The sequence below is a fragment of the Myodes glareolus genome, chromosome 13 (assembly GCF_982192425.1).
Source record: "Myodes glareolus chromosome 13, mMyoGla1.1, whole genome shotgun sequence".
Classification (NCBI taxonomy): domain Eukaryota; kingdom Metazoa; phylum Chordata; class Mammalia; order Rodentia; family Cricetidae; genus Myodes; species Myodes glareolus.
Window position 1 is genome coordinate 29,966,546 of NC_142038.1, and position 20,921 is coordinate 29,987,466.

The window sequence follows — 20,921 nt, forward strand, 5'->3', positions numbered from 1 at the left end:
CTGATTGGCTATACTGGCAGGCTAACAAGCTCCAGATTCCTATTGTTTGTGCCCCTGCCTTCAATTGGGTTACAGATCTACAGGTGGTTTTTACATGAGTGTTGGGGACCAGATGCTCAGGTCCTTGTACTGATACATCAGGCACTTTACCCGCTGAGCCATCTCCCTAGTCCATCATCGAACTTTTATTCCCTTCAGATTTTTATTGGTTCATTTTGTTATTTGATAATTTCATAAATATATAATGTTTTATGATTATTCTCCTCTTTCCAGCCTTTCTTATCTCTTTCCTATGCCTCTCGAAATGAACCCCACTGCTACAAGGCTTTTTGTTTGGTTTTGTGACCCACTTAGCTTAACCAGAGCCATCTGTGTAACACTTGGTTTGAAACTACCTGAGATTGATGCGTGGGGGGGGGGGTCATCAGTGAGTGCATGACCTGCCCCTCACTAAAACTCTAGTTCAGCAGAAAGGGTTACGGCTTCCTGAGTCCCTCCCCAAGCCATGCGTTAATGTGACTGGCACCCCCTTGTATGGACCCAGTGCAGGCATCTGTAGCTCCGTGTCTTTGCTAGAAGATGTTGTTTCATAGATTTTGCTTTGTTTCCTAACTCTTGCATTCTTTCTGCCATGCCCCCTATTGGGCAGTGCTCCCTGAGCTGTGGTGAGGATGGAATAGACTGCTTTATTAGGGTAGAACATTCACCCATCACTTATACTGAGAACCTTGTGCAGCCGTGAATCTCTGCTCCTCACTGTTCACTAGCAAGGGAAGCATGTCTGAATAAACCTGAAAGGGGCATTTATCTGGGGGTAAGCATACATGTTTAAGGGCAGCCTGATGCTTTATCCATCTAGATAAACAGTAGTATTCACTTCCCCCTTAGTGCCTAGGACTCCCTTGCCAGAGGGTTTTGTCCAGGTCTCTAGTTCAAAGTCTGTCTTTCCTTCAGTTGAGTGGATCCCAAATCCAATCAGAAAGCAAATGGTTAACCTCATAACCATAATACCCCTTAGGATATACCTTATTTATTTAATCGATTGACCTAGTAAGATCATAATATTCACAGAAAAGTAAGACCATTGGTACTCCGTCTCCCTAACTGGCCTGCATAGCATCCTCTGGCACCATAAAAGCTAGCTGGGCGGGAGAAAGTTTCCAGTTCAGTCGTAGTCATTTTCTCCATATCACACATCCAAGACCTATAGTGTCTTCAGTACTAATACAGTACTTCTCATCTACCTCTTGTGGGCAACCGAAAGGAATGAATAACATGGGCGTGTATTGCATTGGAGTCCCTGGGACTTCTTGGTCAGCAGCTGAGAGGGATCCGACCTTTGGCATTGGAGTTCAGTAATGCACATCCTCTGAGAACAGCTTTTTCTGGCTATACAATGTAGCTCCTGTCAAATTCCTTTTTTTAAAAGAAATATAAATTACTTTCTAAAATACGGTTATGAGATACTAGGCATCTATAAGGCTCTTTCACACCCACTTTGTCTTGGTTAATCTTTCCCCTCCTCTCTGTCATGATGTGTGCTTACATTTCAGTATCCTAGCCATCTTGCATCATGTGCTAAATGGAGTGCTTTGCTTCACTCATCGAAGAATAACTCTCATATGCAGATTTGGGCCTCAGACTCAGGTTAGCCAATGATGTCATTTATTTGCACGCGTTGTCCTGAAAATGCAGATTTGTAGTGACAGGGCTTGGAGAGCAATTGCCAAGGACTGGGCTGGTAATAGACGTAAGGAATGTTGGAGAAGTACCAAAAAATGTTCCTGAACTGAATTTCAATAAATGTGCTGCAAATCTTCTCATTGTGTGTTTCAGACAGATGGATTCATAACTTGTACGATATACCTTAATTAAGTTGTTTGTGGGGAAATGAAATACAATGAGTTGCCAATTTATTTTTATGAGCGTGCTAATTGTCCTAATGTTCAAAAGCATGAAATGAAGAGCCAGGGAGATGGTTCAGCAATTAAAGATGCTTGCAACCCCAAGGTGAAAGTCTGCTGGCCTGAGTTGGATCTCTGGAGCACAGATAAGGTGGAGAGCAGAGCAGACAGCTGACTCCACCAAGTTTTCTTCTCACATCCACGTGTGAGCCGTGGCACACATGCCTCCCCCCCCCACATTCTATTGAACACACGCAATTATTTTAAAAAAAGATAATAAGTTTAAAAGCAAAGTCAATCGACGAAATGGTCTACAAGTTTTCAATCAGTCACGTTTCACTTAGATATTAGAAAATAAAAATAGCAATATCTGTGTTCCCAGGCTAATTTAAAAAACTAAAATTATTGGTCATAACCCAATGAGGAAGTTACTAGTTTCGCATCCATTGGCTCCAACATAGCAAGTTGATGAAATAGTCCTATGCTTTGCTCCCACTCTGACTCCTCATGCTTACTGGTGTGTACAATAATATTTTGTTAATGGTAAAACTTTCATAAAGAGAATACGTGATCAACAAAGCAATCGATTAAGGCACGTTTCAGATTCTTGCCCATAGCCAAGGTCCAAGTTGAACTTGGGGACAGAATAGTTTGATCTGACCAGGAATTGAAATCCCTCTTAAGTATGCACTATTGTTCATGTGTTGCCTATTGACAGTTGCTGCATGTCTAGCTAAGAATGCAGATTTAAACTTTAAAGCTTTTTAAGTGAGAAAGCAAAGTGTTATTGCAATAAGTAAGCTCCTGCGAATTTGATGCAGAGGAAAGTGGAAGCAACAGGAGGACGGCATAGGCAATCTGTTGTTGGAAGGGCACCCAAGGTTGCCTGCATCTGTTCCTCCAGAAAGGCCATTGGCAAAGACACACAGCTGCCTGTGTCCACTGAGAATGTGCCAAAAGGCCAGCCTTTTCAGCAGGTGCAGTGGGGAGATGAAGGAAGGAGTCTCCTGGGAAGCTGGTTTGCTTGAGGATGGGTTAGAGGAAGGCTTCACAGGCCTTTTCCCTGGGGATCTGAAAACCTAAAGCATTTGCAGATAAGAATTTATTCATGCATCATAAGAAGTCATAATCTTAACATCTTTTAGTAAGAAATAGAGTTTTCCTATATGTTCAGAACTTGATATAATTGAAAACTGCAAACCCAATATTTAAAATGGCAAAATATGGGTTTTATGAAGATTCTGAAAAGTTATGACCTGGAAAATACTTATTCCTAAGTTTGGTATATCTTTCCATGTACATAGAAGACTTTTCTTCAGGAATTCAGCTTGCAGCCAATACATCTGCTGTTCTTATGAGGGAATTAAAATAAGTTATTTTTTGTGGAAGTTAAGCTGAGAACTTTAAGCCAGCTTGTGCCAAAATACCCATTCTAGACGTTGTTTCATTACATTGAATTTACTTATCTTTATGTTAGCTCTCTAAGGACACTGAACTTTTAAAATACCCATTTATTTTGTACAAGGACGCCTCCTTTTTCATTAAACACTGTTTTATGTGGTTTTAAGTTTTGTTTGACCGTGTACAACCTTTGTATGCTTAACACATCCTACATGCCGTTGTGAATGTCTGATTGTTATCTAAGCTTGGTGTTCACATTCGCAGATTTTTATAAGACTCAATACCACTAGTCTTTGCACTGAAAGCCTGGGAGACAGCTTTCATTCCCAAAGGGTGGTCAACGACGAGCTACAGTCTTTCTGGAGAGAAACCTTTTTTGTATGTGTTCTTCCTTTCAGGGCTAATGGGAATCATTAGACTAATCGGTCATCAGGAAACTAACTTTTCTTTCATTTCTTACATCTTGCAAATCCATAGCAGTAACACTCAATGGCTTTCTTATTGGTGATTTAGTTCTGCCTACAAGAGTATATACTGGTTCCCCCAGAATGTTTATTGAAGTCAATTTTCAGCATGAGGAATGTAGCCTAGAAATACCCAGAGCAAGCCTTTGAGTTGCCTACAGTCTGATTCAGCCTTAACGCTTTGAGATGCATGTGGATCGCCTGAAAATTTTGTTAAATAAACTGAATCTGAGTCATTGGGCCTAAGGGTGGGATTGAAAGTGACCCCAAGATAGCTGGACCCCAGCTATTGACCTTACACTTTGAGGTGTAAGAGTCCTGACTTCATAGGAAGGTCTCGGGAAGGTCGTAGGAGTGTCTGTACACCATGCATCCATCACACATTTTCTCAGACTTTGGCCATCATCTACAGCAGCACAGGATAACGGTTATCTAACAGAGAGCAAAGAGAACACAACACTACCTAGCCTGTAGAGAATTCTTAACATTTCTAACCTAACCAGAAAGCTACAGACTGATACAGAGATAGATGTCAGCTTATTAGACCTAACTATGTATGCATCGTTTTGACTGCCCAAATATGTTTTGATATACAAAACACATTTTCATCGGGTCACTTTGGCTTTCTAAACTCTTGACTACTTAGTCTGAAAAGAGAATACTTAGTGGGTAAGGAATATTAATCCTTAACGACAATCCCTTGAGAGCCCAGGTGGCTCTGAATGCATAGCATGAATACATACTAAGGTTGGGATTAAAGTAGGAGGGTCCTAAGAGGACAAACACTTTATCCTATCAGGCAATGCGATGTGTTGAACCTAGCACAGCCAGAACTTCCACGTTTAAAAAAAAAAAAACCAGCCCGAAATGCAAGTTTCTTGTAAATTTCTCATTTTTACAATGTTCACTACCAATTGAAATTCTTTAAAATCATCCAAGCCAAAAAAGCACATCTGGGTGCCAGGAGCCATCTGCTGGCAATGCCCAGTGCAGAATCCACTGCGGTCTCTGAATGTACATCTCATGACTGGAAGTTATAAATTTTCAAAATGAAACTCACGGCTCTTCTGTCCTTGGATGGCTCAGAAGGAAGTTTCTGGTTTCTGCCTCTGGTAAATGGGGTCTGAGACAAGTCCATGATCCTTCATGCTGTCTTTTCTTCTCCTCTCTCATTGCAGATTACAGGACAGGCCCATGTTTCACACAAGTCAACAATCAGATGTGCCAGGGGCAGCTGACAGGCATCGTCTGCACGAAGACCCTGTGCTGTGCCACCATTGGACGAGCCTGGGGTCACCCCTGTGAGATGTGCCCAGCCCAGCCTCAACCCTGTCGCCGGGGCTTTATCCCCAATATCCGCACGGGAGCATGTCAGGGTGAGTCCGCTGTGTTTACCATGCCAAGTGCCACCTCTTTGAGTGGAGTCAGCAAACCTGAAACTGTTTATGGGAACCTTGAAAACAGTACCCACTGCTGTAAATGAAGACTGCTTCTTCGTTTCCTGGTCACCTTGACCTGAATAATCACAAAGAAACTATATTAATTAAAACACTGTTTGATCAACGGCTCAGGCATATTTCTAGCTAGCTCTTACACCTTAAATTAGCCCATTTCTATTCGCCTTTGTATTGCCATGTGGCTGTGGTACTATGTCATTTTCTCCATGTCTTGTTTCCTCTCCAGCAGACTTGCCTCTCTCTCTCCTTTAGCAGCTACATGGCTTCTGCCTGACTCTACCTTCTTTCTCCCTGGATTCCGTTTAGTTTTTCTGCCTACCTATATTCTGCCCTGCCAAAGCAGGTTCTTTGATAACCAATAGTAATAAAGCATTCATAGCATACAGAGGGGAATCCCACGTCATGTTGCCATGGTGGATCCTGCTCAGAAGTATGACTAGATGTAGTTTATATTTTAGTCACCTAGTGGAAAGTTTCAGTTCTTAACATGAATGGAGAAGAAGAAGATGACAAATAAAGAAGCTTTTAAAAAACCTAACTCCTAAAATATGTAATGCAATGAGAGGGTAAACTGCTCAATGTCCGTATTCTGGCGGCACAATTCTTTCCACACCCATATTGCACTACATAGACACTTGTCTGAGAGAAATTGATTTTTTCTCTCTCCTGATCATCCATGATGTCTTTCTCTCCAGGTAATCTCCAGGGCCTCCCATGCCTCATAAGTGGCACTGTACATATATCAAAGACAGATCTGAGGCCTGAGGCTCCACGGCCAGAGTCCAACCCAAGTACCTAGACTGTGTAATGCGATTTCTAATTGGTCCTAATAATAAAAACCTGGAGTCTGATATTCAGGGGTGAAGAATGACAGATCAGAGAAGCAGAGCAGCCAGCTACTGGTTCTTACCTATACAAAATCCTCAGACAGAATGGGGGATCCTGTCTCTACAAGTCCTCAGACTGAATGCCTTCTCTGCTAAACCTCAGACTGAATCCTGAGCTCCTGTCCTCTCCCCTTATATTTCTCTCTCCCCTTCCAGCCATATCACTTCCTGTCTCCACTTCCCTATTGCTGGGATTAATGGTGTGAGTGACCACTGCTTGACTTTGTTTCTCTTTTAGACTTATTCAGTCTTTTGTAGCCCAGGGTGGCATTGAACTCACAGAGATTGTCTGCCTCTGTCTCCCGAGTGCTGGGACTAAAGGTGTGTGCCACCACTGTCTTGCCTCTATGGCTAAGCAGTGTGGCTAGCTCCATATTCTGATCTTCAGGCAAACTTTATTTGCTAAAGCGCAAACAAAATATCACCACAGGAATGGTACTGTATTTACTAGTTAGCACCATTCATTTTCAGCCAACAGAGCCCTTGACATTCATTGACTACTTCTCTGATGCCATATGTACTAAATCCATTTTTAGAACATGGAGATACTCTCTCCAGTAAATCATTTAGATGTAAGGGAGTTTAGATGACTTTTGTATTATTGACAGAAGTGATGTTGTTTTTGTTTGAGACACAGACATTAGATGAACTGTTATAAGTAAACCATGACCAAGGTTAGAGCAGAAGGTTCCTGACTGAAGTCAGCAAGTATGTCAGATGCGATGATGACTTCAGCCCCATTGAATAAATGCCATAGTTTAGGAAGCAGACCAGCGTGTCCTCTATGCCAAAATTACAACTGAGGATGCACATATAACCTTAGTTCACTGAACAATAAACCGTGAGCAATTTGATAAATTAAAAAAATAAATAGTAGCCTCAAAAGATTTTTTTCCAGTTTTGTAGTGTTATTAGAAGGATATCTACATAGTACCCCTAAGTTTAAAAATCCAAATTTTATAAGGCTCCCCAAACCAAGAACATTTTGTACACTGACATGATACTATAAATGGCAAGGTTCCACTGTGACCTCATATGGTAAGTTGATATTAAAATGCACAGAACCAGGACCTCTCTAAATGGCTCAGCAGTTAAAAGTACTTGCTGCTTTTGCAGAAGAACCAAATTTGGTTTCCTAAATTTACATTAGGAGGCTCATTATTGCCTCTAATTTGAGCTCCAGGGATTTGTAACATGAGGGCCTGCTTGTTGGGGTTTCTGTCCTGCCCAGTTCTCACAGTCATTAGGTCCCAAAGAATCACACAGAAGGTCTACATAAGTTATAAAACTGAATGGCCCATTAGCTCAGACTTCATAATAGCTCTTATAACTTACATTAGCCCATTATTCTATTATATGTTAGCCACATGGCTCAGTACGTTTTTCAGTGGGGAAGATCACATCCTGCTTCTTCAGTATCTGGACAAGACTACAGAAAGAGCTTTCTTCTTCCCAGAATTCTCCTGTTATCATTGCCCCACCTCTACTTCCTGTTCTGGTTGTCCCACCTATACTTCCTGCCTGGCAATTGGCCAATCAGCATTTATTTAAAACATAATCGACAGAATACAGAAGTGTCCCATACTACTCCCTCACGCCTTTTTTAAACAAAGGAAAATATCCATAGTCTATTTTTTGGAAATGTTGGCATAGTATTCTTGGCTACTTCTGGCTAGTTAGGGGCACTGATAATCATATGGGGACCTAAAGAAATTTTAGATTTATGATCAAGTCCTGACTGGAGTATTCTGTGAGGCTTGATCATCTTAGGCAGCATCTTGAATCTGTTCTGGATGTAGAACTCAGACATCTGGGGCATCTGTTCCTACTGGAGATTTCTCAGGTGATCTTCCTTAATCAAACCTGATTTTTCTTAACTCAGAATAAATCCACAGCCTCTTATTTCCTATGGAAACAAAATCAAAATCTCTTCTCCAAAGTAAAATACCTTTTGACTTCAATTTTGAAGTCAGGGTATTTTCAAAATACCTATCTGGATTAATTCAGCAGCATTTATAAGCAAATATCTTTTAGCAGCTGTTGCTCCTTCCTCAGCATTCAAACAATTCAAAGAGAGCATAATAACATACAGTATCCAAATTCTCTGTGTGTTTTCCATCTTTATGCAGATTTAAAAGATTCTATTTCTTTTTTTTAATTTTTGGCTTTTTGAGACAGAGTTTCTGTGTGCCTGCATTCATCTGGAAAGCACACAGAACCTCATGCATACAAAGAAAAAAATTATACTTTTCAAAAATGCACCATCATTAAAGTCCTGAGTAAAATTATTGTGAAGCTCTGTGTTCAAGTATGTGAAGCATAAATAAGCTTTGTGTTTAGAGTTGTGCCCCGTTCCCAAGGCATCCCATGTGTGCTGATACTCCAGACTTAAATCAACTGTCTCAGCTCATTTAAGACAACCTGTGATTATACTGGTGTGAATTAATCACATCTTAATCACTGTGTCCTAGTGATCTTCAGAAGAGAGTTCCAGGGACACTGAGGGAATGACAAGATAGCTCCACAGATCAGAAAAGGAGTATTTATCAAGAATGGAAGCCAGGTCACTTGTGGACTTACGAGGCTTTCTAGTAACAATTACAGAGAAAACTTCAAGGATGAAAGCTGTGTTAAATGCCGATTTTAATATTCTTCACTACAAATAGGAAGCTTCTCTATTTTTCTTGTGAACACTCACCGATCTAAGGATTGAAACAATTTTCTTTATGTATAGATGTACTGTAATACATTCTAGATAGAATTTACTCTTCTCTAGAGGCTTCTAGACAATTAGTGTACATAGGACACCATAGGCATAGGTAACTATTAAAAATAAGATAACCCATTGCATAGATATTATAATAATGTGTTTTCTTCATTCTTCATCACCTTTCAACTTCTAATACACTTCTTTTCTCACTGGCTTGGTTCCCTGCTTGTAGAATGCAGTTTCATAAAGGCGGGCATCTTTTAATTCACTGGTGAGCTTGGGGCATATCGGACAATGCCTACTGTGAGTGCACACACAGAAAAGTCAGGAAATTCCCTTTGGGCCAAGAAATGTTTGCAAGATTTAAATGCCTTCAAACTTAGTATTTCAAGGAAAGAAATCATCTGGGTTAAAAGGTCATGAAGCTGAGGTAGACACAATTATTAAATCTCCTCGTCCATATGGGCATGTCTTTTTCCCTTTGGCGTTCTGGCAGAGGCCTCATATTTCAGAGCACAACTGTTTAAGGGATGTGTCGTCCATGTTGGGATTCTGTAGGCAGGCGTTAGTAATGTCTCAAGATTTACTTGCTTGGTTTTGCTTATGCAGCAGAGGTTAAGTTTTGGACTTCATTTGCCTCAAAACTGCATTAGACTAGCACAGTAATAGAAGCAAAGTAAAACTTAAAGCATGGTTAAAAAGTCTGGGAAAGCGAGATGAGAGGTTCTGCTTCATTTCAAGATCGCGGAACGGCTAGGAAGTTTCCATACCCACGGTAATCCTCAGTTTAGGAGGTTTCTAGGCCACAACATTCTATGATTTCATTTTCTCTTGTTCCTAGATTGTTTCCTGAACACTTATGCCAAGTTAGTTTGGGAGAAGCGGTACATTAAAAATGACACACTGGCATACATATCACACATTTTTTTGATAATACTTGTCAGTCACTTTATAGGATGTTTGGAATTTTTTAAGTCAAAAACAGATGTCAGATGTGTAGAAGACAATAGAAATTACTTAGTTCCGGCTCCAAAACACTGATCATACTAACCAAGGCAGGCCATCTCTGAGAGTTGGTTAACCTATGGCTCTTGCAGTTTCTATTGGTCCATGGCTTAAGAAATAATAAAGCAGCATGGCTTCGTAAAGAACACAGTAACTGTGAGAAGTGAGAAGCAATACAAAATTAAGATGCTACTTTAGGAAACTTAATCTTTGGAGAAAACAGAAAGATTTTTGCTTTGTTTTTACGTTTTAGCTCTGTCTATGATAATATTCTATAATTGGATAAACAATGCCAGTTGTGCATTCTTGGGGTACTTAGCAATCTTTGACTTCTTTAATGTTGAAAGCGGAGTGAGTTCTTGTCTTGTTCTCTATGCACACCTAGTGGTGTGCCATCTCCAACCTTCATCCACATTTAGTGATGTGTGATATCCATGTACATGACACTAAGTGACCAAAGTTAACTCATAGTAACCTTTAAGTTCAAGCTATCATAAAGCAAGTGAATTCAAAATTGTGATAGTTGCATTAAATCTTTCCAAAAATGTTTATAAAATTTAGTCCTGTGTAAACAGCTATTTGCATGTGTATACTATTTTCTTATAGTTTGTGCTTTATCTATTCACATGCACATATTCTAATAGGAAGTGATATTTTACTTAAGATTAATACCTGATATTTTGTCTTTTATACTTATAAATAAATATATCCACTTCAAATCTTTAGTTATACTAAAACATAAGTAATACAATTATGTCTTCTTATTATCAATTTATGTCATTGATAGTTAAGTATTGGGCTTTTAAAAGTCTCTACTTGTTCCAAAACTTAAAAACATGGTGAAGAAATTTGTTTGTTTATTAAATTTTAGTTCTTGGTTGAAAATATTTGGCTATACCTTGATTAATAGAAATTAATAGAAGGTAGTTATAGCCAAAACACACTTACCTTGGCTATCTACATTGACTAAATTAATCATGTAATGAACAAGTCTAATCTTAAATGAACATTCTGTCAACATGAGTCACCCCTATGCAATCTAAAACATTACTTAAAACTCAATCACAGTAGCCTCTATTGAAGATAGCAAACTAATCCCCTGTTCCAGCTTGGCAGAAACACCAAGAGGACACTTCCTAAGAACAGCTTATTCTGAAATAAGATTCTAAAACAATGGTTAGAGTCAGTGGTGATCACTGGGAGTTCCTAGGAGACGACTGGAAAGGGGGAGTTTTCTAAACATTGGTGTGGGGGAGAAGTGGGATCATCAACCTTCAGTTTGTGTTTAAAACTACTAAGAACTAGACCTGCAGTTACTAATGCCCAACTGAACAGGAGAATATCATTCTGGGACAGTCATAGACTCAGACCTTCACAGTAACACAAGGAGTCAGAAGGGGAAAATCTTTTGAAAAAACTGAGGTCAAGAGAGAAAGAACCTAAGAAAAAAGCAGGTGGAAAATATGCCCTCCAAAGAACTACATTTAAATAAATACAGAGTTCACACATTTTTATCCCAAAGATTAAAAATAATGAAGTCTTTCTTATAAAAAGATCTTCAAAGGAGAATTGTAAGCATTAAGTAAAGGCAACTGAGAAAATATGGCACTAGTAATGTTTAAAGTATGATATCGAAGAAAGGTTTTAAACTTATAACTTTAACTTATAACTTATTACTTACCCTTATAAGTATAAACTTATAACTGCATTATTTACCCTTTCTGTTGCTATGACTAGCTCCCTGACAAGAAGCCGCTTGAGGAAGGGTTTGTGTTGGCTTCAAGTTTTAGGTGACACAGTCCATCCTGGTGTGCGAGGCATAGTGTCAGTGTTGGGCAGCTGGTTTCATGGCAGCTGCAGTTGGGAAAAGGAGCAGAGAAAAGTGGGGCCAGGCAACCTGAGCAGTAACTCACTTAATCCAATGAAGCTCCATTTCCAGAAAGTTTCACAAGCCTCCTAAGTAGCCCCGACAGCTGAGGACCCAGTGCAAACATAGGAGCCTATGGGGACATTTGCACTTTAACCATAGTACCTAGCCTGTTGAAATAATACATTTATATACACACATACACACATACGTATGACTGAAAATATTGGTGGCACACCAAGTCCAAGTGCCAGAGAATAATAAGCAATGATGGTAGAAAAATTGACACACAGTAAAAGCCAGACAAAGACAATTGATGAGAGGAGCAAAAACATGTCACAAAGTGACAAAGAAAAACTTTGTAAGATAGATGAAGGCTTCTTCTACTGATCGGAAACACAAAAACAACGGAAAAGATGATAATAATCCATGGACAAGTGTGTCTGTTTGCTTTTTAGGGTTTTTAAAGTCAACTTTGTGTGTCACTCAGCTTTCTTTTCAACCCAGGGTCTTTCATTGGCCCTGAACTCCACAAGTAGAATGTGCTAGCTGACCCGTGAGTACCGGGAACCCCTTGTCCCTGCCTCCTCAGCACTGGATTACAAGTGCGCAGCACCACACCTGCCTTGTTATACAGTTTGTGGGGACCAAACTCACGTCCTCAGATTATACATGGACATATGTGCTATGTCCAAAAGCACCTGACCAACTGAGCAATCTCCCCAGTAAGAATTTGACCAGCTGAACCATCCCCCAAATAAGAATTTGGCGAACATTGCCATCTCCCCCATAAGCACTTGACCCTACTTAGCCATGTCTCCCATAAGCACTTGACCAACTGGGTCATCTCCCCCATAAGTACTTGACCAACAGAGTCATTTTCCCATCTCCTTTGTTTTTTTAAAATAAGGAATTTCTCCAACTTGTCTTGCTTTCTTTAGAATAACTCATAGAACACAGCACTGTGAGGGTTAAGTTTCTGCCCATCAACCTTTCACTTGATCATCTGTCCTCATTTATACTTCGATGAGATTCCCTTAGTTGCACTACAGAGCTAATCAAATGCTGGGACTGAGTCAGGAAAACAAAAAATGAGCTCCATAACCCCAGCGGAAGTTCAAGTGATGTGTGATAGAGGCTAAAGCCACGCAGGTGGAGTAAAGATGTGGGAAGGATGTGGGAGGCGTGTAGAGTTGCCACTGACGGAATGATGTGAGCAGTGTAACCAGGAAACGCCAAGTTGTCAACTGGGTTTTAAATGTTAATGTCTGGAAATGGCATCATCTGCAGAGATGGACACACTGAGACAGAAATGTTTTCTGCTCCTTTTGTTATAAAATTGGATATAAGCAGGTGGTATCTGCCATTATCAGCTTGTTGTTATGACCATTCAGTCTTTGAATTCTCATGTCACTCATGAATGCAGATTCTGGCCGAACGCAACCATAGAGGGTAGTTGCTGAGAGATCTCTTGTTTCTGAGACTTCAGAGAGATATAAACTAATTATTCAGTTGTTGTGGTTAAAGCCTGACACTTGCCTTTATGAAAATAAGTTATTGGCACGATTGTATACAGAACATAAATATAAGAATTTCATTTAAAAATGAATCTAGGACGGCAGGAAGTGCTGTCCTGAGTTAGGTGCCTGAAACCCACTTAGGAAGGAGAGAACTGAATCCTGATGGTTGTCTTCTGATTTCCACAACTCCACTGTGGTATAAATGCCTGTATACACACACACACATGCACGCACGTACACACACATACCCCAAACACAAATAAACCCATGCACATACACAAAGAGAAAGATGATGATAGAATTAGTAATAGTAACATTAGGACTGGAGAGATGACCCAGCAAGTAGCAATACTGTCTGCTCTTTAAAGAACCCAGATTCAGTTACCAGCACCTGTATGGAACTCCAGATCCAGGGGAAGCAACTCTGTCTGCTGGCCTCCACAGGCACTTGGTGAACATGGTACATATAGATGCAGACAAAACATTCATACACATAAAGAATTAATTGAATTTATTTTGGTGAAAGGAAAAGTTAAAGATTATCAAATGTAATTGTTTTCTTGATCTCGGCCCTGTACTTATAAGTGAGCCATGGTTTTATGTCTACACCACATATTTCCATATTTTGGCATGAATGAAAAATGTGTCACTGAATGCTAGTTTTTATAATGAATTTATTCTTTTAGGAAAAGAGTCCTTGGAGAAGCTGGAGAGTGCATTTTTAAACTGTAATTAACATATCGTTTTTAAAAATATCTTATTTATAACCTTAATAGAAGACACTGAAGTGGTTAGGTAAGGCTTGAGTTTCAAAAGGTTTAATTTAATTCTATCAAATTTTTGTTTACGATTTGAAATAATCCAACGTGTAAAGAAATGAGTGTGGTGAGCCGCGTGGACAGGCTGAGGTTTTATGAGTCGCGCTACAGGGTTCTAATCTGGCCTCATGCTTCAGCTCACTTCCTATTCTTCCTCTGGCTTATCTTCTAGGAAAAGAAGTTTCCAGCGGTGTCTTCTTCTGTGCTGTAATAAGGATTGGTCTGTAGGACACATTAATGTTTTAGTTTTTCAGGATCGTAACTTTATTGTCCTGTATTTTATTTCCCAGTTGACTTTTGTTTGAACCAGAACATTTGAAAACGTTCTGAGATTTAATTTTGATGTAAACTTTCTTTGGACTGTTATCACTAATTTTATAGATAGATCCTGAAAATATGCTGTCTTTTGCAAGTTCGAGCTCTCTAATTCCTACGCACAACGGTATCCTGTTTGCAGGCTTACGAGAAATAATAAGAAACTAGCAGAAACTTACATGCATGCTTTTATGCAAAAGAGAAAGACCCAGAACACATAAAGTGTAGCAGCATTCCCCTTTTTATTCAGTTCTCACAAGGAAGCTCTGGGTGCCATTAAACTCATATGGACTAAGCTGACCTCAAACTCACGGAGAGGAACTTGCCTCTGCTTCCTGAGTGCCGGCATTAAAGGTGTGTGTCACCACACCCCAGTGTCTTACGTTTGTTACATACATGAACAACCACTTCATATGGGCATGTGAATAAAAGTCCCCCCTAAGGATGGCCCTGCACATCTGTATGGAATGGTTGTTTCCCCGGTGTTCTGTATTTCTGTGTTTTAAATGTGTGTAACAATGGCACACAATAGTCTGTGATCTTATAAGGACATATGTGATTTTTGTCAGCTGTACTAAGCATTCAGTGTGAACTGATTGTAGCAATTGCTTTTCACAGTGTTTATAATGTAGTCATTTTATGTGTAAAGTTTGCCATACAAACCTACTCATTTATATTGTTTCTCATAAAGAAGTTAAGTCAAATTTACGTAGATATAAAAATTAAAACAACTCATAATTTTGTGTGCCTGTCCCAGGAGGAGATTGTCCAATTCTGTTCTTTTTATTCATGTTTCCTTTGGTACTGTCTTGGTCTGACTTTGATGTCAGACAGATATTTTCTTAGTCACATCAACAGGACAGCATCACATTTTCGTGCTGTAAGAGTTTGGATGACGTTTCTGTCATTTTTCCCTTAAATCTTTCATAGGCTTCAGTGGCACATCCACTGAGGCATGAGGTGTTCTCTGTGGTAAACTGTGAATGAGACTGCTTTATTGGATATACTTTATTCTTATTGTCTGTTTGTTCTTGACTGAGCCTTGGCTTTTGTACCTTTCAACAAACTTGTATATTTCACCTTAATTATTGGATTTTTGCCATCCATTCTTTAGATCTTTTTCATCTTTGTAGACTCAGTGGTGATATGTTCATTCTCATTACTTGTATTAGAAATTAAGGGTTTTTTTATTAAATTTGTAGTGAGTACTGACATGATACATCAATTTTACTCATATTCCTAGAAACCCTGAATTTATATTACTTAACTATATGGGGTTTTTGTTTTATATTTTGTCACATTATCTTGAATTTATTCACTTCACATTTAATTAATGCCTTTAGAATGTACAGATATATAAAAATTTAGATCATTGGGCATAGAACTTAACTCTTTTTGCAATATAGACATTTTGCTGCTCAGCATTCACCTCTGGCTACCAGTTTAGCAGTAGCTCACAAGCCTTATTTGATATATTTTCATTGTTTAATTAAAATCATGTTCAGTTTTGCCTTATGATTTCTGTTTTGATTCATGCTTTATTACAGAATACGTTGTTACATTTCAGTATCTGAGCTTCGTCCTAGCTCTTTCTCATTTCTGCTTTTAGTTTAACCTCTGTGCTTGTTTAACCTACTTTCTGTGCTTTGTATGGTGTACACACACACACACACACACACACACACACAGACAACCTGTCCAGGGCTTCTGCCCTGTGTCCATGGCAGAGAGCGATCTCGTGCCTTTGAATCCTCAGGGTTCATAGTCACTGAGCTCCATGAGGAAGCACGTTGGGGGCATTCATCTTACCATTCACTGGGAAACCAAGAAGATAATGATAAACTTCGTAACAGAACCAGGAAAACACACGGTAAGAAGCATTCTTTGACATAACCAAATCGGTAGATTGTCCACAGCACAGAGCAGCGCAGGTGGATCTCCAGAAGACCATGTGACATACATGGCGCCATCTACATAAGCTAAGTAACAAGCACACAGAGAGGGTCTGCTTCTGTCAGCTTGTCGTCTAAGAACAACATTTCTCTCGGACATAAAAGAAAAATACTGATCTAGTCTGGGAATCAATGTCATTTACGTTTACAATGTTTTCTCCTTGCAGATGTTGACGAATGCCAGGCGATTCCGGGATTGTGCCAGGGAGGAAACTGTATCAACACGGTGGGGTCTTTCGAGTGCAGATGCCCTGCTGGCCACAAGCAGAGTGAGACGACTCAGAAATGTGAAGGTGAGATTGCCGAGGGTGCGAGCCCGACTGTGACCCTGAATCCAAACTATGTGTTTGGAACGTCTCAAACTAATGACAATAATCCTGATTCTTTATCTTAATATGGAGGTGTGTGTGTAGCCCGTAGATTTGGTTTTAGGAGCATATTCTATAGGCTTGAAGGGAACATTCTGTATCCGACTGATCTTACTGCCTCTGAGGTAGTAAGAGTGAATGCCATTAAGCCTTTTATAATTTCTTTCGTAAGGTAGGCTTCATTTCATCTGTGAATTTGTTTCAAGTAAATTTAATGTTCTAATTTATCTGTGATAAAGTCTGTATCGTTATGGCTAAACCCATGTAGCTTCAAGGATCATGTCTATTTTTAGAATGCTTTTAGCAGGACCGAAACTTCTCCGTCATTATCTTACTTTAATCAATTTATTTCATCACAGGTAAATTTTTAGTGCATGTGTCCATGTCTGTGTGTGTCTGTGCGTGGATATGTACACATGCGTGAGCCCCTAATGTATGCTGTATGTGCATGCTCCTGTGTGTGCACATGCTTTGATGTGCATATGTCATGGTGTGCAGAAGGAAGTTAGAGGACAGCCCCAGGTGTCTATCCTCATCTTCCATCTGATTCAGGATAGGGCTCTTGGATTCTCCTCGTTCTGCCTTCTGTCCCACTGTGAGAGCGCCGGGGTTACATAAACGCTACCACAGCAACCTTTAAATTAATTCTGAAGATCTGAACTTAGAGCCCCATGCTTATACTCCAAGCCACCATCTAGCCCAAAGGTACTTTCTAAAGACAGTCACATATAATTATTCTAGCTAGTTGAAGAAAAAGATTCCCATTTACTCTAGTTAAGATTTTTCCTTTTATAGAAGGCAGCAGTTCGATTACTTTAGGTTGACCAGTTGTAAAGCAGCTTACCCATCTACGTAGACAGGAAAGTGGGAAAGTGGAAAGTGAGTACTTCATTGTCTACAGCAAATGGGAATCGAAGTGCCGTTGGGAAAGAGGAGATAGTATGTGGGCCTCAAGGCTACTGTTTCATTGCTAGAAACACAATCCCGTGCTAGCATCATTTTCTACTTTCCATGTTATTCAGTTTAGTTACAGTCAGTAAGCTCTCGTCTTCAGAGTCTTACACATTTAACAGTGTTGCCAGGTAATGTCTTGATCCTCACAGCAGCAAAGTGAGGGGAATGCTGTCGATTATTTTAAGGACCAAATAAAATTTCTCTGACACTCTTTCTAATAATATTCAAGTATTTTTCACTACTTCCATATGATATTGATAATCAGTGTGCTTGAAACGCAAAGGTTAAAAAAATACTTGCATAATGTGGGAAATTAACCTGAATTAGCACCAAGAAATGGACCAAACATGAAATGGTCTACTGAAAGATTGCTGCTATTTCAATTTTCCCTTCTTGGTCTCTGGAGGAGTCTATCCTATTGCTTACTCCAAACTTTATCCAAGAGTGAGGGAAGAAAAGCCAGTCTTTGATTAGAGGTGAGAAGGCGCAGCCACCGGCTGATTCTAGTGGTTGTGACATTTCCGTTCCACATCAAACAATGACTTTCTTTTTAGTTGAGTGTGGACGAAGTCTTTTCTCCATCACGCTTCATCAAAAGAGCACGCAGAGCCAAGGCAGAGCTCAGGGGAAGACAGGGCCACTCTTTATTCCCACTGGCCAAGTTCTCTGGGAATGGGAGTGAGAGCTATACCATAGGCACCACCCAGGGCCCCGAAGCCAGTCATGTCTTGGCTTACATCCTGTCCAGGCAGCCAACTCCATTTAAACATTGCCCAGAAAGAATTATATGATTTAGTATTTGTGATTTGTGGAAATGGAGGAATTGGAACAAGGGTTGATTAGGAATTGAAACCTGAAAGTTTTGTGAAAGCATCACTTGTTAGAAGGCATGTGTATTTAGAGAGGTCTTAAAAGTGCCCATTATCAATTTTCTTTGGGTAATATTCTTTCTGTGTATAAAAAAGCAAGCAGTTCTTACATAGAATTATTTAATTCAATTGACATCAAAGTGTACCTTGGAATACCAGAGCTGTGGCTACTATATACAATGTCGGATTTTGAATTATATTCACATATAGTTTAATATTGTGTTGTCGTAAGTTCAAATTGATGGATGTTCTAACTAAAAGTATTGCCACAGCAGTTACTTTTTATTATCAGAACCTAGGTATTTAGATTTCAATGTTGAAAATGTAAAATGGAATACTGGCAGATTTATTCTTAAATTATGTCCTTCCTGTTTTAACTATATGAAATTCCCTGCTTTTGTTCATGTAAAAGAAACCTCTGAAATGTCTAAGTTCCTCTGTCTGCCCCAAACTAAAAGGGCATAGCATTGTGAGTGTGACCCCTGGTGCGATGGTATTCTTTGTAGGAAACCACAACACGGCGCTGTCGATTTGGGGGAACGGTGATGTTATCTCACTTCCTATGTGTCTGTTGACTGTTTCTCCCCAATGATTGAATGAGATCCCTGAGGACAGAAGTTCTCCCTTCTTCACTACCACACCCAAACCCGAGAGCGATTTCTGATAGATGTGGCAGACTCCTTACCAATAGATGCTGACCAGCAGGAGCCAAAGTTTTTAAAATGGTGACCTGTTGAACTGAGTTCATGTCCAAAAAGTAGGCGAACTGTGAGACCAGGATAAAACTGTTTGGAAAGAGAAAATTTGCCACACACACAAAAAAATTTTCCTTCATTGGGCCAGCTTTCATTTTCCTTTAAAAATGTTTATTCCTTTATTTATTTATTCTTTGATGGATTGATTGATTGATTGATTGATTGATTGAGAGACTGGGACTCACCATATAGCCCTGGATGCCTGGAACTCACTATACAGTCCAGCTGGCCTTAAACTTATACCAATCTTCCTGTCTCTGGAAGGGAGTCTGTCTTCAGAATCCAGGGTTATTGGAGAGTAACACAATACCTACCTTCATTGATTTTAATTTCATTTTTGTGTGTCCACCACTGGGAGACCAAGATAAACTTTAGATGTGGTGTGTTGCCTTTGTCTTCCATGTCATTGTCCCTTTATGTTGGCCTGTCGTTCTGAGCTTAGGGAAACTTTGCCTTCTATGAAGAAGGAAGAACAGCTCTGATACCTGGTCATGGATTAGAACCTCCTCCTTCGCTATTGTCAAAGGCGTGATCTGCCAGTCGTGAGAGTCTGAGCACAAAGGGCTTATGTTCTGGTTCAGGGTGAGGACAGACTACATCTCCTTAACGTGTGAAGCCTGAGCCTTGCTGCCGTCATGGAGGCTGTTGTGTTTAATATAGGTGATCTGGATGTTTCTGCTACGCAACTGGCTTCCCCTCTCGTGCTCAGTAGGGTCTACTGGTCAAGACCTTAATCTCAGCCCACATCTGGAATAAGTACACATCCATATTTGTCCATGTGTGTGAAAAGAAAACCATTTCTCTCTTCTCTTAGGTTAGGGGCCCAGTTCCATAAACTTCCTGATGATAGCTACTAATTCTGTCAGACTGCAGACCAAAGGAGTAAACGATTCCTTCACATCTGAAGAGGGGGTTGGTTTGGCCACTTATCCCACTCAGACATTCATTAATATAAATATCCTGGTAGCTTAAAAGAACAGGAGACATTAAGGTCTGTGCAGTGTGCTGGCACACCACTGAGGCTGCACCGCTTGCTTCTTTCCACAAACATGCTATGTTGGTTGTTTTGCCCTGCGCATGGACAGAGACAAGTGGGTGCCAGGTGTTCTCTCCTCATCCCCACCGTACCTTCTGTAACATTCCTGAGCCTTTTACTCTGTCTTGGTGCGTTGTGCAGGCAGGAAAGCCGTGGCACAGTCTTTCCTTCCAGTGTTCCTTGTGTGTCGGTCACTTATTTAAATTTATCCCGAAGAGTCTTTGGCCTTGGTATATTTATTTATACAGCATCTTGTCCCTTGGAGTCTGAGACAGCAAATGCATTTATTTGTGCTTGGGAAACTCCCAGAATGCGTTGGCCTGGTGTCCTTCGCTGCTATTGCAACTCTGCTCCGCTAAGCCTGGGAAGATAAATTCTCTGTAGTAGGATGAAAATTATTTGCTTTTACTCAGATTTCCAAGAGTAAATTAATTTTAAAAAATAAATGCATCAGCTCTATCTTAGAGCGAAGCCTGTGTATGGATTGGATAATGAGGGAAGACAGTCGTTTGCAATGGAAGCTGATGAAGACGTACAGGTCACAAATAAAAAAATGGTGAAAACCAACATTAACTAAATCCCTCAGAAAGTTTAGAACGTTGAGGTTGAAGCAGATATATTCCCTCTGTTGAATATAGA

General features: G+C 39.9%; 1 protein-coding gene across 1 annotated transcript in view; it reads left to right on the top strand.

Moving 5' to 3' along the window:
- Fbn2 (fibrillin 2) overlaps positions 1–20,921 on the top strand; it is a 203,007-nt gene that overhangs the window by 53,814 nt on the left and 128,272 nt on the right. The window contains exons 6-7 of the mRNA XM_087896051.1: positions 4,948–5,145; positions 16,468–16,593. Of these exons, the coding sequence (XP_087752177.1) occupies positions 4,948–5,145; positions 16,468–16,593 (324 nt within the window). The remainder of the gene's footprint in view (positions 1–4,947; positions 5,146–16,467; positions 16,594–20,921) is intronic.